The sequence below is a fragment of the Corylus avellana genome, chromosome ca11, assembly GCF_901000735.1.
Source record: "Corylus avellana chromosome ca11, CavTom2PMs-1.0".
Taxonomy (NCBI): domain Eukaryota; kingdom Viridiplantae; phylum Streptophyta; class Magnoliopsida; order Fagales; family Betulaceae; genus Corylus; species Corylus avellana.
Genome location: NC_081551.1, coordinates 15,106,736 through 15,124,994, shown reverse-complemented (window position 1 = coordinate 15,124,994; position 18,259 = coordinate 15,106,736). Strand labels below are relative to the sequence as shown.

Genomic DNA, 18,259 nt, shown 5'->3' with positions numbered 1-18,259 from the left:
GACTTGCCCGGTTGGGTCCCGGGCGGGTCTCGGTCAAGTCCCGGTTAGGTCCTGGTCAAGTCCTAGTCAAGTCCTGGGCGGGTCCCGGGCAAGTCCCGATCAAGTCCTAGGCGGGTCCCGGGCAAGTCCCGGGTAGGTCCCGGACAAGTCCCGGTTAAGTTCTGGCGGGGTACTGGACAGGTCCCTGCGGGGTCTCGAACAAGTCCCGTGCAGGTCCCGGCGGGGACCTTATTGGAAAAAAACATATATAGAAAAAGATATTAAAAAAAAATTATTTTCCTTGTGTAAGGTAAACGCCGTAAAATGTTTTCGACAGAAAATATTTTCAAGGAAAATAGCTTTCCTGAAAATATTTTACGAAGGAAACCATTTTACGTCGAAGTAAACGGGGCCTAAATTAATCTCCGATAAAAACCGAAGGGCTAAATATAATTTTTCTCTTATTATTATTATTTTTAGGGTTAAATACTAAATACCCCATAGGGTTTCATTACTTTATTTTTTTCCTCCTACGGTTTGATTTTTATCACAGGAGGTCCCTGTGGTTTTGATAATAGACTAAATTAGTCCTTTTATCAGTTGACCATTAGTTGACTTAATGAAAATCCACGTTGACCAATCAAATGTTGACACGTGACACTTACTTAAAAAAATTTTTTAATTAAAAAAAGTATTTTTTTTTAAAAAAATAATAATAATATTGGGGGTGGCTCCACTACCCACTGGGGGTGGGCACCAAGAGCCACCCCCTTGGAGCCAAGGTGGTGGCCGAAACCACCCCCAATGGTGGTTGGGGGTGAATTACTTAATTTTTCAACTCTTTTTTTTTTTAAAAAAAAAACATTTTTTTTTTTAATTTAAAAAAAAAAAATTAAGTAAGTGTCATGTGTCAACATTTGATTGGTCCACGTGAATTTTCGTTAAATCAACTAACGGTCAACTGACAGAAGGACTAATTTAGTTTATTATCAAAAATACAAGGACCTTCTTTGATAAAAATCAAACCCTAAGGAAGAGAAAATACAATAATGAAACCCTAGGGGGAGTATTTCGTACTTAACCCTTATTTTTATTATTTTGGTCTAAATGGGACTAGAACTAGAGACTAGAATCCTTATATGGAGAGATAGAATATGCTTTTAAGTTATATATAATTATAATTAAAAATAACGATATTGTGGAGAAACAAATCACAACATAAAGTAGAGTTAAATCTCAAAAGAGAATAATATCTAATAATAAACTTTGAAACAATAAATAATATATGAAAATAATTACTTTATTATTGATATAAATCCTTGAATTCAAATAAAATCATATCCATTAAATCAAAGTTAACAAATATTATCTCAATCCTTGATTTAGGGAATACCAATCAATATTTATCACCAATTATTAATCTGATTTAAATACACGTACCGACAACTACTTTAATTTTCTATTTTACTAGATAAACAAACTTGTCTCTCACCAAAAAAGATTGAATAAGCAAATAAATAAACAGGCACCCAAGGAGCAATCAAGCAAGAGATCGATGAATGTAAAACTTTTCATTGCAAAAGTTGAAGAAATCATAACCTGGAAGCATCCTGATGAGCTTAGAGCTGATCTGAGTTTCAGGAGTTCGTTCTCCACTTGCTCAGCATCATGTGATGAGGATGGGAGGAATAAGCTGATATTGATAATGGGAATCGAACCCAACGGTGGAGAAGCCTCTACAGGGCCAAAGGTGGCATCTTTAACGATGTACTCTTGTGGAGGTTCGCTGCCATTGATGGACATTTCTTGCACGCTTTTCGGCAGATCAGTACCCGCTGTAGCAGAAAGAGCAGCCATGCTGCAGCCGTACTGCTAAATACTACAATTAGAGAATATATATATATATGTCTTCAGGCTTTGAAAACTAAAACCAAGAAGGCATGGTCCCCCCTTGTCCCCAATAACGGGAAGGACCCATGTGCCTTTATAACTTTTCAATTCTTTAATGAGTAGGCAGATGACTAGTTGACCCTTTCCATTAAAGTATGAGTGAGCGTATCGAATTTGAGTCTGGCAATACAAATTCATTTTGAAGATTCAACTTGCTAGGGTTAAGTATCTTATGCACTTATTATCCTCAATGAAATTTGGTTGCTCGATGATACGGATATAAAATATCTGGTGCCATTGATTTGTTTTCCCCCTCCCTTCTATGTATCTTTAAATGCTATCATTTGTGAGGCAACCTAAAAATAAAATATTTGTACATCTAGTTGCATAGGAATTTAAGCATTTTCAGAATATCTATTATTTACCTATTATCATTAAATATATTATATTAATGTTGATTAGGATTGCTATTGTTCTGAACTTTTTGGAGCTGTATTGTGATAGCAACTTGATTTGTGTTCAGCTGAATGTCTGTTAGGGTTTAAATTTATCCGTACTTTGTAGATGCATAAAAAAATGGTTTCTTTAATCAATAGGCTGAAGACAGTTGTTCGGTGTTGCAATTATGATTATTATGATGTGCAATATAGATCAATGGATGCACTAGTATGAAGTGATTTGATTCAAGGACATGAAAGGTTAAAATAGAATGAAGGTTAGGGCAGCTAGAGATGACATTGTGGTATATAATGTGAAGGAAGATATGCCCGTTGATGGAGTTGAAAGATATGGCCGTTGATGGAGTCGAATTTTTGGTCGTTTTACCATGGGAAATGCTAAGTGTTCTCCTGGTGTTTTTCTAGGAGAGCACCTTACATTTCCCTCTCTCCATTTAGGTTCTGATTTTTTGGAGGCAGGTTAATGTATCATTTGTTAGAGTAATAGTTATGGTGTAATTTGAGAAAGAGTGATATGTCTCTTGTTCCCATCTTCATGTGAATTCTGATACGAATGAATATATTCTTCTTATGTTTGGTACCATAATTGTTGGAAATACAAATACTAACCTGTATCCAAAGATAAAAGAGAGACCAAAAAGACAAAAAAAAAAAGAAAAAAGAAAAAATCTTCCTCAACATTTTCCACAGATGCTCAAGGATTTGGTTACATTTCCTCAGATCAACTGCCATCAAGCTGTTGCCATTATTATGTCCATTAAAATCCAATGCAATCATCTTTAGGTACAAACCACAATAAATTAGGACAACGCAAATTAAATCTTAGCTGCATCAATTGGTCTCTTCCCTTGCTGGTAGTACTGAAAATAGATATCAACAAAATTTTTCATCTTCTTGTATAATCTTGGGCTTGACTCATTCACTAGCCCATCAACCGGTTCAATCTCATTTTCTGGTTCTGGAATGCAGAACACAGCCAAAGAAATCCTCTCCCTTTCTGAGTTTGTCACCACTCTGTGTACTGGGCTCTTGAATATTCCGTTACTCATTATCTGTGTATCATACAGAACCAGTTAAAGCAAGCAAACCATTTATAATGAAACCTTTACTTTTTCCAACAAAATGTTTATTTCCAAAGGCAGAATCTGTAGTTGACTATTGTGAATCGAGCAATGATTCTTTACAAGTGAACATGCTGCTGCTAGTTGGTACCAGCTAAAACAATTGGCATTGGCATTGGCACATCAAACCTGAAAGCTACCCTAATTTATATTAGGGTTCGTTTGAGTTTGCAATTTCAATTCGTGTGATTTGAAATTCGATTTTTAAAAACGCAATTAAACATTTAGTAAAATTGCAGTTTAACCTTTAAAATAGTTCATTTTTAAAAACACAATCGTTTAAAAAAATGCAAATATTTCTACTTTTTCAAACCGCAATTTTAACTTGCGAAATCACAGTGCTAAACGCACTCTTAATGAAGTCTAGCTTAATAGAATTTCTAGAATGTGGGCTCTATTTAGTCCACTCTGGAACATGATGAATATGACACAATCTGAGCAATAATGGTTACCTCTGCTTGATCACCAACATTAATGAGAAGGGCCTCAGAAATGATTGGAACTTTAAACCACTGATTGTCTTTCTGGAACTGAAGGCCTTCCACTTCTTTGTCTTGCAAGAGAATAGTGATTCCTGATCCATCTGCATGTGGTTTGACCCCAAGAACAAGATCTGGCCTTGGACATTTTGGATAGTAGTTGAATCTTGCAGTCATTATTGCTTGTTTTCCATATTGCACCAAAAAGCAGTCATCCTCTAAGTTCAGTGACCTTGCCATGCCCTTAAGGACTACTTCAGTTACTTTTCCCAACTTGATGGTATAATCATCTAGAATATCCCTGCAGTGTTTGTGAACATTTAAATCAGATTATTTCTCATGCATCTAAAGTAATGAAATATTCAAGTTTACCATTTCGTTTTAGCTTAAGCGTTTGAAATAAATGATGATTTAACATCCTCTCGAATGGCCGGTCGCCAACACTTCTGAGATGCTGCTTCTGCAAAGGTATCAGGTTCTTTGACAGATACGATAGAAGAAAGAAAAACATGGTATCAGACAAAATGTCCGGAGTTCGAATCTTGTTTCTGTTATTTACCTTCAATTTCAATCGATAAGTTTTCAAAACTTTAGGATTGAAGCCAGAGCAGGCAGAGGAGCATGAACACTAACAGCAGTGATGGTAATTCTCATCTGTTTAATCACTTTTTATGCCTTCTAATGTACTTTTCTGAAGTTGGAATTATTTTTTTCTCTCTGTATATCTGCTTAAACAGAGCTTGAACGTCTGAAGCCGATTTATACTTCACCACAACTAACATGAACATCAATATGCATTTAAATAACTGATAATCTCCTAAAATTGTTGTTCTTCTTGTTTTTTGCAGATAATAAGTTAATGGGGTTACCTAAAATCTTCTGGAGATTCAGGCCAAAACTTGAGCCTTCGCTGGTCTTGTGGATTTACAGTAAGATACAATCGGTCAGTCCAATCAAGCGTCTGTTGCTCAGAGAGGATCATGTCATTTCCATACCCTTCAATGCCATCAACTTCTCTCGAATATTTTCTCTTCACTGCCATTGGAAGATGGAAAAATTGCTTCGTAGCTTCACGAACTTTGTCTAGAAATGAATGTGTCATACCATGGTTTATTGCCTGAAACACCTCAGACAATCGTTAGAGCATGCATGTTCAGTAAATTCCCAGGAAAATCAAGATCCATGAAGTAGATTTAGAAGTTTGGTTTGAGGATCGATCTAGATAATACCTGGAAGCAGCCCCATGAGCTTAGAGCTGATCGAAGTTTCAGGAGTTCTTCTGTGCTGGTTGAGAAAGATGAGAGCAAAGCAAGATCGACGACCGGAATCTGGACCAGTGGAACATCTAGGACTCCACCGTCGCCACCCTTGTGAATATACTTTTCTGGAAGTTGGTCGCCATTGATGACCAGCTCTTGGACAGCTTTGGGTGGCAACTCTTTCTTGGCAGATTCGGCCATGCTTGCTTGTATGAAGCACTCTGTATATGTATATGGAGGTATATAATCTTCAGGATCGACGGGAAAGAAGGTTTTGTTTTTTGTTTAGTCAAAAGATAAGAACAAGGAAAATTGGACTTCGTACACGTGTGAGAAGGTGACTGAAGACTATGGAATTTCAAGGCAAGCGGCCCTTATAAATTCCTAATTTTCCCGTTCAGCCCTATAGATTTTTTTTTTTTTTTTTTTTTTTAAAAAAAAACTGTGATTGAATAATATAATATAAATAAAATGATTAAATATTCTATTTTTTATTAGGTTAAACTCTTTAAGATAAGAAAAATACTTGACGTATTACAATTTTGACTATAATTTCTTATAAATTGAGGTAATAGTGTATAATTGATAAAATAATTAAAAGTGTATCATTGACAAATTAAACTTTTTGCTTAATTATTTTATTAATTATGAAATTTCATGTCAATTTGGTTTGATATGAGGTTTTTGGTTTATTTATTATTATTATTATTTTTGGTTACATATTATTTTATTTATTTTTAATCTGACATGGCACTGAAAACATAAGTACCAATCCTGGTGTTGCATTGAAAACACAGGTAGCAGTTCACGTGTAAAGGGTACGTGGAGGTCCATCAAAAGATTTAACAGAATCGTGACGAACGTAGCATGTGGGTTTATTTGTGACTTTTTTGAAAACCTAACGATTTAATTTTGGCATAAAACACATGATTTAACCCTAAAAGTAATGCCACCTCAATTTCTTTGTGCCCTCCATTGAGAGGACAACACATCAACATAAAACAATAAAAGTGAGTCGTAAAAACACCAAATCTTATAAAAAGAGAAAGATAAAGATTTAGTGTTTTCATAACACTTACTTTTGTTCTTTCATGCTGATGTGCCATTCTCTAAAATTAATTTGTGCCAAATCCCTATAAAAGTTATTCTCATCGATCGGTTTACATCTTAACACCCACTTTCATGGCTTAATCCATTGTCTTATACATACAAATTAACTACAATTAATACATCAATTAAGTTCCAAGCTAGAATATCCATCTTCCTTCACCGCAGGAAGTATTAATTATTAACTGGAAATTGAGGATTGAAATGAAAACTTTAAATTCGGACAGTTTCAAGTGCAATCTTGCCTTTCTGAAAGCATTCATAGTTGATAGCGCTATAATTCGTAACATTTCTACATAATCTGGGCCTCTTCTCATCAATCAAGCACCCCACCGGTCCAATCTCTCTGTTCGGCTGCGGCTCATTGAACATAGCCACCGACATTCTCATCTTTTCGGTGTTTGTCACAACCCTGTGCATGGGAGTACTCTTGAATATCCCGTTGCTCATTATCTGCACCAATTTAATTATCATGCAAACAACGGGTTCAAATTAAATGCTTTCACCTGGGACTAGTCACTGGGATCCTCTTTAGTTCAAATGAATTTAAGAGTATTCAATTAGTTATATTTAAATGATATTTTTATCTTTTATTTCTTGAGGAGACAAAAATACTCTTCTAATATAACTAATAAGATATTTTTCAGTTCATTTCAACGGGAGATGATCCTAATTTTGAAATGTTAGAGATTTTAAGAGAATCAAATGATATTGATGTCTTTCTCAATTACTTATATACCATAATTTGGGGCCTTAAATAATATTGACAGTAATTAAGGCCTTAATTTTTTTATTTTTTTATGGGAAAAATATAAAATGGCCTTCCAAACTACTAGTCAGTTGCAAGTTGGCCCCCTAATGTTCAAAATGTAATAAAGTAACCACACGAAATTTCAAAAAATGTCAAATTGGCCACTAAAATACCCTTTTGGGAAAAAAAAATTCAATTTAAAAAAGGCCCTCCAAATGACGTCGTTTGGCTAGAAAAAAAAAAGAAAACCGTACTCGATACCGAGTATTATGGGAGCCGCCTAATTCGCTTAAGGTTCCAGTCGGCCCTAACTTGATAGGTTTTAAATGGCCCAAGTCGCTTGACCACCTATTTGAACTGATGGATCCCATATACGTGTCTCTCTCTTTCAGATCAGTGTCTTAAATGTGACTATAACAATTAGAAAAGTTTAAGATGTACCTGCATTTGTTCACCAAGATTTACCAGAAGAGCATGAGGAACAATGGGAACTCTAACCCATTTGTCTTCAATCAAAACCTGAAGGCCTTCAACCTCTCCATCTTGCAAGAGAACTGTAACTCCTGACCTATCTGTATGAGGTTTGACCCCAAGAACCTGATGAGGCCTACAACATGGTGGATAGAAGAAGTTAAACCTGGCTTACATCAATGTATTGTCTCCAAACTGCTTCGAGAAGCTATCCTCTTCCAAGTTAAGTGACTTCGCCATGGCCTTGTACAGAAGATCCACCACAGATTTTGTCCTCATTGCATATTCATGTAAAGTCTCTACATGCAACAAATATTTGAAGACAGTTAAATCACCGAATAAGTAAATTTAATCACTTAATCAATACTTTAACACTCTCTTTTACGTGTGGGCTCGAACTCCCTTTTAATAGGTGAGACCCAACATGTGAAGTATTTAATTTAAATGGGGTGAATTGACGGAATCAAGATTCAATCTCAAAATCTTTGGCTTTGATACTATATTAAATCACCACTTATCTCAAAAACTTAAGCTTATAAGAAGAGATAATTAAATTTAATCACTTAATAAATATTTTAACAAAGACTTCATCAAACCACTCCCCATTTGTACATGTGATTGTGAAGAAACTTATAAAATATGCAGTGAAAAATTAAATATATATAGAAACGAAGAAAGAGAGAAAGCACAGATAAAGATTTACGGGTGGTTTGGTTTAAACAGAGCCTAAAAGGGTCAGTTACACCTTATTTTTATTCGTTGATGATATTTTCAATACAACTAAACACGAGCGTTGCGCTTGTTGCGGGGCTTAACTCAACACCTTACGGCACAAGCTGACGACAAAGACTATATATAGGGAATTATACTAACATTTTTTTTTTTTTTTTTTTTTGAGATGTCCTCATAAGAGGGGTGGGGGGGATTCGAACTAGTGACCTCCACTTCATTAGACGTAGTCCCCAGCCGATTGAGCTACCTGTTAGGGACAATTATTCTAACATATTGGAAAAAGGTATTGTGCACTAATTAAGTGTTCTATATAAGTGATCTTGTAATGTAGAAATTAATGAAAAAAATTGAAGAAATTAGAATATTTAGTACCCAAAATCAGTTGGATTTTCCGCCCAAAGATTGAGCCTTCTTCGATCTTCTGGAAAAACCCTTTGGGTTAGGCGATAGGACCAGTCAAGAACTTGCTTTTCTGAGACAATTACATCATTCCCATACCCTTCAGACTCATTTACTGCTCGGGAGTACTTTTGCTTCTCTTCCACTGGAAGTGAGAAAAATTGTTTTGCAACTCCACGGACCTTGTCAAGAAATGAACTCGAAATTCCATGGCCTATTGCCTGAAACTTTAAACAATAATTCAGAATAAAAGAGAGAGAGAGAGAGAGAGAGAGAGCGAGAGATAAGAAATTATCTATTTTTTAGGAAATAAATAAACAAAAAATTCGTTCATTTCCTTTAAATTCCCAGCAGAATGTAAGTCCCGATCTCATTAGGAAAGCATAAACTGAAACATTGGTGCATATAGAATTTTATAGACATGACACATAGGACTATAGATGAGTTGATGGAACCTCTAGTATAACTGATCTGATAAATGTTTTTGCAAACTTGGATTTGTAAAAGATGTTGGTGTTGAGTATACAGGTCGTGAGTGTAAAAAGATTTAGTTCTATATTGAAAGGATATTACAAATGTGAGTGATTAACATATGATACTTTAGTTAAAATCTATAGGCTTAAGTTTTTAAGTGGAGTAGTTTCTCAACATGTTATAATATAGTCTCATTGAAAGACTCCTCAAGGCATCAATCTTATTAACAAGTGGTATTGGTACTATGAGAGATGATGATGGTATGTAATAAGATGAAGTGATGCATGCATGGTATGAGTATAAATGAGGGTTCCTGTAGTCAGGGACAAAGGTTTATGGCATAGTTAGCTAAAAAATGGGTCCCTAGAGTAGTGACAAAGGTGCAAAATGCAAGCATAAACAAGAGTTCATGACACGGGCAAAACACAATAGTCCTAGAATCCCGCATGACGTGGACAAACCCAAATAGCCCATAAGTCATTTTGGAGACAACACATAAGATTCATGATACAAACATAAAATAAACGAAAAGCTTTTATTTGAGGGGGAGTATTGTATTATAGTGATTAAACTTATAAGTGAGAGGAGAGATTGGTAAGTATAAACGTGTGAGTACTGTTAAAAGATATTGAGTTCCACATTAGAAATATGTCTCTAGTATGAGTGGTTAATATAAAATAGTGAAACCCAAATTCATTAAGCTTTAGATTGATTGGGAGGTGTCCCACTAATGAGAAATGTTGATTTCATTGTATATAAAATAATTAAATAATTAAAAAAAGCAAAAGTTTTGTGCGGGCCTTAGCCAATTGTGAAATACAGGTGATTGCTAATCTTATTATTAAAACATCTACACCGGTGCAACAGGGTTTCTAGTGTGCCGCCTAGCTAGGATAAAGCAAAAACTTCATCAAGAAAACTTTTGCAATTAAAAAAATTATCAATTTAGCCCATTAGTCAATCCAATCTCGCTAGCAATACAACAGTTTCATTAGGATTTTAGAGAAAATCCTAATGGAGGCCGTGAAAATTATCAAAATACTCCTAATTTTTGTTTTGTTTTGTTTTTTGTTTTTTTAAAAAATTGTTTTGATTTTTTTTAAAAAGTTGTTTTGATTTTTTTTTTCCTAAAAAAAATTAATTTTAATTTTTAATTAAGGGTAAATTTGAAATTTTATAAAAATTTCAGGGGTATAAAGGTTATTTCACCATTTTGCCAACCAAACCCCAACAGGACAGGTAACATTACAAAAAATTAAAAGTTAGATACATTAAATTGATAGTTTTATATATATATATAAAAGTTTTTTTTTCTATATATGGCTTAATAGTACTTGTTGATGTGGCATTGCATTTGTGTATTCATAACAAGTCAAATGAGACATGTGACATATGAAAAATGGTTAACTTTTCTTGGTAAATGATATAGCGCCCTGTTTTAAATTTAGGCCAAATCTAAGGACTATATTCTTGAAATTGAAAAAAAAAAAAAAAAAAAAATCACTAAATTAACCTCCATAAAAACCAAAGGGCTAAATATAATTTTTCTTATATTATTATTATTATTATTTTTTGTACGTGGGACTAGAACTAGAGATTAGAATCTTTAGAGCATTCCCAGCAACTTCTTCGTCATTTTCTCTACATTTAAGGATCCAAACTACTTTTTGCTTCCCTATGTCAAAATACACCCCAATAGCTTCCCTTAACCATTCCCTATTTTATTAAAATATTTGTTTTTTTTTTTAAAATTATATTATATATATGAGAGGAGAGAGGAGAGAGAATTGTAAGAAGAAAGAGGAGAGAGGAGAGAGTAGAGAAGAGAGAGAAAGTTTTTTTGTTTTTTTTTTTAATAATTATAAGGATTGCAATAGCGGAACCCTATACTTTGGGTTCCACGGTAGCCATCCTCATGGTTGAGGCTTATTTAAGAAATCTGCTGTGGAACTTTTTTTTGTGATTTTTTAGACATATTTCTTACACATAGAGATAAGGGAGTCTGCTAAGAATGCTCTTATATGGAGATAGAATATGCTTTTAAGTTATATATAATTATAATTAAATAACGATATTGTGGAGAAACAAATCACAACATAAAGTAGAGTTAAATCTCAAAAGAAAAAGAATCATATCTAATAATAAATTTGGAAACAATAAATATATGAAAATAATTACTTTATTATTAATCTGATTAAAATACACGTACCGGCAACAACTTTTCTTCGTGCTATTTTACTAGATAAACAAACTTGTCTCTCACCAAAAGATTGAATAAACAAACAAATAAACAGGCAGCTAGCCAAGGAGCAATCAAGCAAGAGGTCGATGAATGTAAAACTTTTCATTCCAAAAGTTGAAGAAATCATAACCTGGAAGCATCCTGATGAGCTTAGAGCTGATCTGAGTTTCTGGAGCTCGTTCTCCACATGCTCAGCATCATGTGATGAAGATGGGAGGAATAAGCTGATATTGATAATGGGAATCGAACCCAACGGTGGAGAAGACACTACAGAACCAAACGTGGCATCTTTAACGATGTACTCTTGTGGAGGTTCGCTGCCATTGATGGACATTTCTTGCACGCTTTTCGGCAGATCAGAAGCCGCCGTAGCAGAAAGATCAGCAGCCATGCTGCAGCCGTACTGCTAAATACAACAAGTAGAGAATATATATATATATGTCATCAGGCTTTGAAAAGTAAAACCAAGAAGGCATGGTCCCCTTTGTGTCCCCAATAACGGGAAGGACCCATGTGCCTTTACAACTTTTCAATTATTTAATGAGTAGGCAGATGACTAATTGACGGTTTTTAAAGTATGAGTAAGCGTAAAGGATTATACAAATCCCATTTGAAGATTCAACATGCTAGGATTAAGTAACTTATGCACTTATTATCCTCGATGAAATTTGGTTGCTCGATGATACGGATATAAAATATCTGGTGCCATTCATTTTTTCCCCCCCTCCCTTCTATATGTATCTTTAAATGCTATCATTTGTGAGGCAAACTAAAAATAAAATATTTGTACATCTAGTTGCATAGGAATTTAAGCATTTTCAGAATATCTATTATTTACCTATTATCATTAAATATATTATATTAATGTTGATTAGGATTGCTATTGTTTTGAACTTTTTGGAGCTGTGTTATGGTAGCAACTTGATCTGTGTTCAGCTGAATGCCTGTTAGGGTGTAAATTTATCCGTACTTTGTAGATGCATAAAAGAATGGTTTCTTTAATCAATATGCTGAAGACGGTCGCTCGTGTTGCAGTTATGATTATTATGACGTGAAATATAGATCAATGGATGCACTAGTATGAAGTGATTTGATTCAAGGACAGGAAAGGTTAAAATAGAATGAGGGTTGGGGCAGCTAGAGACAACATTGTGGCCTGTAATGTGAAGGAAGATATGGCCGTTGATGGAGCTGAATTTTTGGTGGTTTCTCCATGAGAAATGCTAGGTGCTCTCCTAGTGTTCTTCTAGGAGAGCACCTAGCATTTTCCTCTCTTGATTTAGGTTTTGATTTTTTGGAAGCAGGTTAATGTATCAATTGTTAGAGTAATAGTTATGGTGTAATTTGAGAAAGAGTGACATGATGGTGTGATTTGAGAAAGAGTGACATGTCTCTTGTTCCCATCTTCATGTGAATTCTGATACGAATGAATAAATTCTTCTTATTTTTGGTACCATAATTGTTGGAAATACAAAAACTAACCTGTATACAAAGATAAAAGAGAAACGAAAAAGAAACAAACAAAAAATCTTCCTCAACATTTTCCACAGATGCTCAAGGATTTGGTCACGTTTCCTCAGATCAACTGCCATCAAGCTGTTGCCATTATTATGTCCATTAAAATCCAATGCAATCATCTTTAGGTACAAAACACAAGAAATTAGGACAACACAAACTAAATCTTAGCTGCATCAATTGGTCTCTTCCCTTGCTGGTAGTACTGGAAATAGATAGCAGCATAATTTTTCATCTTCCTGTATAATCTTGGGCTTGACTCATTCACTAGCCCATCAACCGGTTCAATCTCATTTTCTGGTTCTGGAATGCAGAACACAGCCAAAGAAATCCTCTCCCTTTCTGAGTTTGTCACCACTCTGTGTACTGGGCTCTTGAATATTCCGTTACTCATTATCTGTGTATCATACAGAGCCAGTTACAGCAAGCAAACCATTTATATTGAAACCTCCCCTTTTTCCAACAAAATATTTATTTCCTAAGGCAGTGTAGTTGACTATTGTGAATCGAGCAATGATTCTTTACAAGTGAACATGCTGCTGCTAGTTGGTACCAGCTAAAACAATGGGCATTGGCATATCAAACCTGAAAGCTACCCTAATTTATGTTAGGGTTCGTTTGAGTTTGCAATTTCAAATCGCGTGATTTGAAAATTTGATTTTTAAAAACGTAATTAAACATTTAGTAAAATTGCAATTTAACCTTTAAAATAGTTCATTTTTAAAAACACACTAGTTTAAAAAAATGCAAATATTTCTATTTTTCCAAATCGCAATTTTAACTTGCGAAATCACAGTGCTAAACGCACTCTTAATGAAGTCTAGCTTAATAGAATTTCTAGAATGTGGGCACTGTTTAGTCCACTCTGGAGCATGATGAATATGACACAATCTGAGCCATAATGGTTACCTCTGCTTGATCACCAACATTAATGAGAAGGGCCTCAGGAATGATTGGAACTTTAAACCACTGATTGTCTTTCTGGAACTGAAGGCCTTCCACTTCTTTGTCTTGCAAGAGAATAGTGATTCCTGATCCATCTGCATGTGGTTTGATCCCAAGAACAAGATCTGGCCTTGGACATTTTGGATAGTAGTTGAATTTTGCAGTCATTTTTGCTCGTTTTCCATATTGCTCCAAAAAGCAGTCATCCTCTAAGTTCAGTGACCTTGCCATGCCCTTAAGGACTACTTCAGTTACTTTTCCCAACTTGATGGTATAATCATCTAGAATATCCCTGCAGTGTTTGTGAACAATTAAATCAGATTATTTCTCATGCATCTAAAGTAATGAAATAATCAAGTTTACCATTTCATATTAGCTTAAGCGTTTCAAATAAATGATGATTTAACAATCCTCTCGAATGGCCGGTTGCCGACACTTCTGAGATGCTGCCTCTGCAAAGGTATCAGGTTCTTTGACAGATACGATAGAAGAAAGAAAAACATGGTATCAGACAAAATGTCCGGAGTTCGAATCTTGTCTCTATTATTCACCTTCAATTTCAATCGAGAAGTTTTCAAAACTTTAGGATTGAAGCTAGAGCAGGCAGAGGAGTGTTAGGTGTGACTTACCACCCATCACACGTGGGCCCCACTAGTTCTCTACTCCTTTTGGGTTTAGGAGACTTTTGTCCAAGTTTGATTTGAAGTCCTTCTCCTATGTGTAATTGGACTCCTTGTTTGATTTATAGTAGGAGTTCTAGACCAACATGTAAAAGGAGAGTTAAAGCTTCTATATAAGGAACAAAGCACAAGGTGAATTTGTGTGTGTGCCAAAAACGTGAAGCACCGAAGGGAGGAGAAAAAGAGAGAATTTAAGAGGAGGTACAAGGGCAGCAACGGTGTTTTCTTCTTGGTGGTTTTTGGGGAAGCAAAAAACAAGTGATTAGAAGAAAAAGGGTATTGCAGAGTAAGAGAAGAAAATAGAGATCAGCCGCCATCCGTTCCAGCAAAAGAAGAGTTTGTACATCTGTCTTTTGTATTCTATTTTAGGAATAATCTCTCTTGTGTGATAGTGAGATTTGGGTGTATTGGGGCTTTGGGATCTGAGTGATTTTCTCTCTACTATTTTTGTACTCCATCTTTTGATAGTGGAATTTTCTCCGGGTCGTCTTCGCCAGTGGATGTAGGCTTGTTAAGCCGAACCACTTAAATCTTTGTGTCGTGCGTAATTGCCTAATCTTTGTTATTCCGCATTCTTCTTATTTTTGCATCTCACGGGTCTTTGGAAATAGGATTAATTTCCTAACAACTGGTATCAGAGTTGTTGGTTCGAGTGGGAGCGATGGCAAGTGACGAAGGAAAGATGGGAATTGAGAAATTCGACGGTAAAGATTTTGGGTTTTGGAAGGTACAGATTGAAGATATTCTTTATGGGAAGGATCTTCATCAACCTTTTTTGGAAGAACAACCCGACGACATGGATGATAGCGAGTGGGCTCTTCTTGATCGTAAAGCCCTGGCAGTTATCAGGTTATCATTGTCAAAATCAGTTGCGCACAACGTTGTAAAGGAGAAGACTATAGCAGGTCTAATGGCGGCCTTGTCAAGCATGTATGAGAAGCCGTCGGCTAACAACAAGGTGCATCTGATGAAGAAATTGTTCAACCTAAAGATGGCGGAAGGAGCTTCGGTGGCACATCATCTCAATGAGTTCAACACCATCACAAATCAATTATCCTCAGTGGAAATTAATTTTGATGATGAGGTTCGCGCGTTGATCGTCTTGGCATCTTTGCCAAATAGCTGGGAAGCAGTGAGGATGGCTGTGAGTAACTCTGTAGGAAAGAGTAAACTGAGCTATGAAGACGTTAGAGATTTGATTCTCAGTGAAGAGGTTCGCAGAAGAGATGCGGGTGAAGCCTCTTGTTCTGGTGCTACTTTAAACCTCGAGACTCGGGGCAGAGGACAAGATAGAAACTCTGGTCAAGGCAGATCAAATTCCAGAAAAGGGAGAAGCAAATTCAGATTCGACCGACAATCTGAGTGTTGGAACTGTGGCAAGACTGGCCACTACAAGAAGAATTGCAGGGAACTGCGGAAGGAGACTGAGAATGATTATGCAAACGTAGTGACAGAAGAAGTATATGATGCCCTACTTCTTTCTGTTGACAGTCCCCTTGATTCTTGGGTCTTAGACTCAGGAGTATCTTTTCATACGACAGCGATCCGTGAAATTCTCGAGAACTATGTTGGTGGAGACTTCGGGAAGGTGTATTTGGCTGACGGAACGACGCTGGATGTTGTGGGCTTAGGCGATGTTCGCATTAAAGTTCACAATGACTTGGTATGGAAGCTACAGAAGGTCAGGCATGTTCCGGAGTTGAAGAAGAATCTGATTTCAGTAGGACAGCTTGATGAAGAAGGGCATTCAATTCATTTCCACGGTGGAAAGTGGAAGGTCAGCAAGGGAGCCATGATTTTGGCTACTGGTCATAAAACAAATACTCTCTATATGACCACGAACAGCAAGGATACAGATGCTGTTGTAGATACGACTGCTGACTCAAAACTATGGCACCTAAGGCTTGGGCACATGAGCGAGAAAGAGATGAAGGTACTTATGTCAAAAGGGAAACTACTGGGGTTGAAGTCAGTTGATTCTGATTTGTGTAAAGGCTGCATCCTAGGGAAGCAGAAGAAGGTGAGTTTCGTGGAAGTTGGCAAAGCACCTAAGCTTGGAAAGCTGGAGCTGGTACACACGGATTTGTGGGGTCCCGCACCAGTGGCATCTCTTGGAGGCTCGCGGTATTACATCACATTTATTGATGACTCAAGCAGGAAGGTATGGGTTTATTTCTTGAAAAGTAAATCTTATGTATTTGATACTTTTAAGAAATGGAAGGCCATGGTTGAAATTGAAACGGGCTTGAAGCTCAAGCGTTTGAGATCAGACAATGGAGGAGAATACGAAGACAGGGGGTTTAAACAGTTTTGCGCAGTGAATGGGATTAGAATGGAGAAAACTATCCCGGGAATGCCGCAGCAGAATGGCGTGGCTAAGTGCATGAACATAACTCTCAATGAGCGTGCTAGGAGTATGAGGTTGCATGCTGGGTTACCAAAGACTTTCTGGGCTGATGCAGTGAGCACTGCTGCATACCTGATAAATAGGGGGTCTTCCGTTCCCCTGAGCCATAGACTACCGGAAGAAGTCTGGAGTGGAAAAGAGGTAAATCTTTCACATTTGAAAGTTTTTGGTTGTGCTTCGTATGTCCATGTTGAGTCTGATACCATGAGTAAACTAGATGGTAAATCTAGTAAGTGTTTCTTCATTGGATATGGAGATGAGGCCTTCGGTTATCGATTTTGGGATGATCAAAATCGGAGGATTATTAGAAGTCGGAATGTGACTTTTAATGAGTGTGCTATGTACAAGGATGAGTCAAGTGCAGAACCTGAAGTTACAGAGCATGAACCGAAGAAGTCTAAGTTTGTTAACTTAGATGAGCTTTCTGAAAATACAGTGCAGAAAGAGAAACAATTCGTGGAGGTGGAGCTTGATAAACAGTGTTCACTCACGGATGAATGTGATGACAGAAAATCTTCAAGAAACTTACAGCACCGGGAAGAGTCTTATTCTTTAGCAAGAGGCAAAGAGAAACGTGATCGAAAAGCAACAAAGAGGTATGGCTTTGAGGATATGGTTTCTTTTGCTCTAAAAGCTAGTAGTGGAGATCCGTTGTCTATTCAGGATGGTATGCCGAAAGAGGTGGAGTCACTACGAAGTGGTAAAGCTTGAGAATCGGAAGAATTACCCAAGGGAAAGAAGGCTAAAGGGTGCAGATGGGTCTACAAGAAGAAAGAGTCATCGGAGAAAGCTGTATGGTCGACGGGGCTGATAGGGAGGCATGGTGTAATGTCTAAATCAAGTCCTATGCTCAAGTTCAAGAGGCGCTTGGACTTGAGGGACACTTGTAAAGTGTGATTGCCCTTGGGGGCTGAGGCGGAGACATCTGGAGGAGACACCTTTTGGTAGACTTGATGGGATTGAAGTCAAGGTGGAGATTGTTAGGTGTGACTTGCCACCCATCACACGTGGGCCCCACTAGTTCTCTACTCCTTTTGGGTTTAGGAGACTTTTGTCCAAGTTTGATTTGGAGTCCTTCTCCTATGTGTAATTGGACTCCTTGTTTGATTTATAGTAGGAGTCCTAGACCAACATGTAAAAGGAGAGTTAAGCTTCTATATAAGGAACAAAGCACAAGGTGAATTTGTGTGTGTGCCAAAAACGTGAAGCACCAAAGGGAGGAGAAAAAAGAGAGAATTTAAGAGAAGGAGGTACAAGGGCAGCAAAGGTGTTTTCTTCTTTGTGGTTTTTTGAGGAGCCAAAAACAAGTGATTAGAAGAAAAAGGGTACTGTAGAGTGAGAGAAGAAAAT

General features: G+C 36.6%; 5 protein-coding genes across 5 annotated transcripts in view; 1 reads left to right on the top strand and 4 right to left on the bottom strand.

Moving 5' to 3' along the window:
- LOC132166653 (protein SRG1-like) overlaps window positions 1-1,836 on the bottom strand; it is a 6,301-nt gene extending 4,465 nt beyond the window's left edge. Inside the window, exon 1 of the mRNA XM_059577503.1 lies at window positions 1,579-1,836. Coding sequence (XP_059433486.1) covers window positions 1,579-1,836 — 258 coding nt within the window. The remainder of the gene's footprint in view (window positions 1-1,578) is intronic.
- Window positions 1-4,863, top strand: part of LOC132166651 (arogenate dehydrogenase 1, chloroplastic) — a 14,027-nt gene extending 9,164 nt beyond the window's left edge. Inside the window, exon 3 of the mRNA XM_059577502.1 lies at window positions 4,776-4,863. The gene's annotated coding sequence lies outside the window, so the exon portion shown is untranslated. The remainder of the gene's footprint in view (window positions 1-4,775) is intronic.
- On the bottom strand, window positions 2,933-5,474 carry LOC132166654 (protein SRG1-like). The gene is made up of 4 exons (XM_059577504.1): window positions 5,157-5,474; window positions 4,797-5,044; window positions 3,901-4,228; window positions 2,933-3,379 (listed from the first exon to the last, which is right to left on the bottom strand). The coding sequence occupies exons 1-4, from the start codon at window positions 5,385-5,387 to the stop codon at window positions 3,143-3,145; spliced, it is 1,044 nt and encodes a 347-aa protein (XP_059433487.1). The 5' UTR covers window positions 5,388-5,474; the 3' UTR covers window positions 2,933-3,142.
- A 1,032-nt stretch (window positions 5,475-6,506) lies between these two features.
- Window positions 6,507-11,753, bottom strand: LOC132165125 (S-norcoclaurine synthase 1-like). Its single transcript, XM_059575620.1, has 4 exons — window positions 11,493-11,753; window positions 8,620-8,867; window positions 7,486-7,651; window positions 6,507-6,746 (listed from the first exon to the last, which is right to left on the bottom strand). Exons 1-4 carry the CDS (start codon window positions 11,751-11,753, stop codon window positions 6,507-6,509), a joined length of 915 nt encoding a protein of 304 aa, XP_059431603.1.
- Window positions 11,754-12,785: 1,032 nt separating this feature from the next.
- Window positions 12,786-14,416, bottom strand: LOC132166156 (jasmonate-induced oxygenase 2-like). The gene is made up of 4 exons (XM_059576930.1): window positions 14,374-14,416; window positions 14,186-14,274; window positions 13,787-14,114; window positions 12,786-13,274 (listed from the first exon to the last, which is right to left on the bottom strand). Exons 2-4 carry the CDS (start codon window positions 14,191-14,193, stop codon window positions 13,038-13,040), a joined length of 573 nt encoding a protein of 190 aa, XP_059432913.1. The 5' UTR covers window positions 14,194-14,274; window positions 14,374-14,416; the 3' UTR covers window positions 12,786-13,037.
- Between the last annotated feature and the right edge of the window lie 3,843 nt (window positions 14,417-18,259).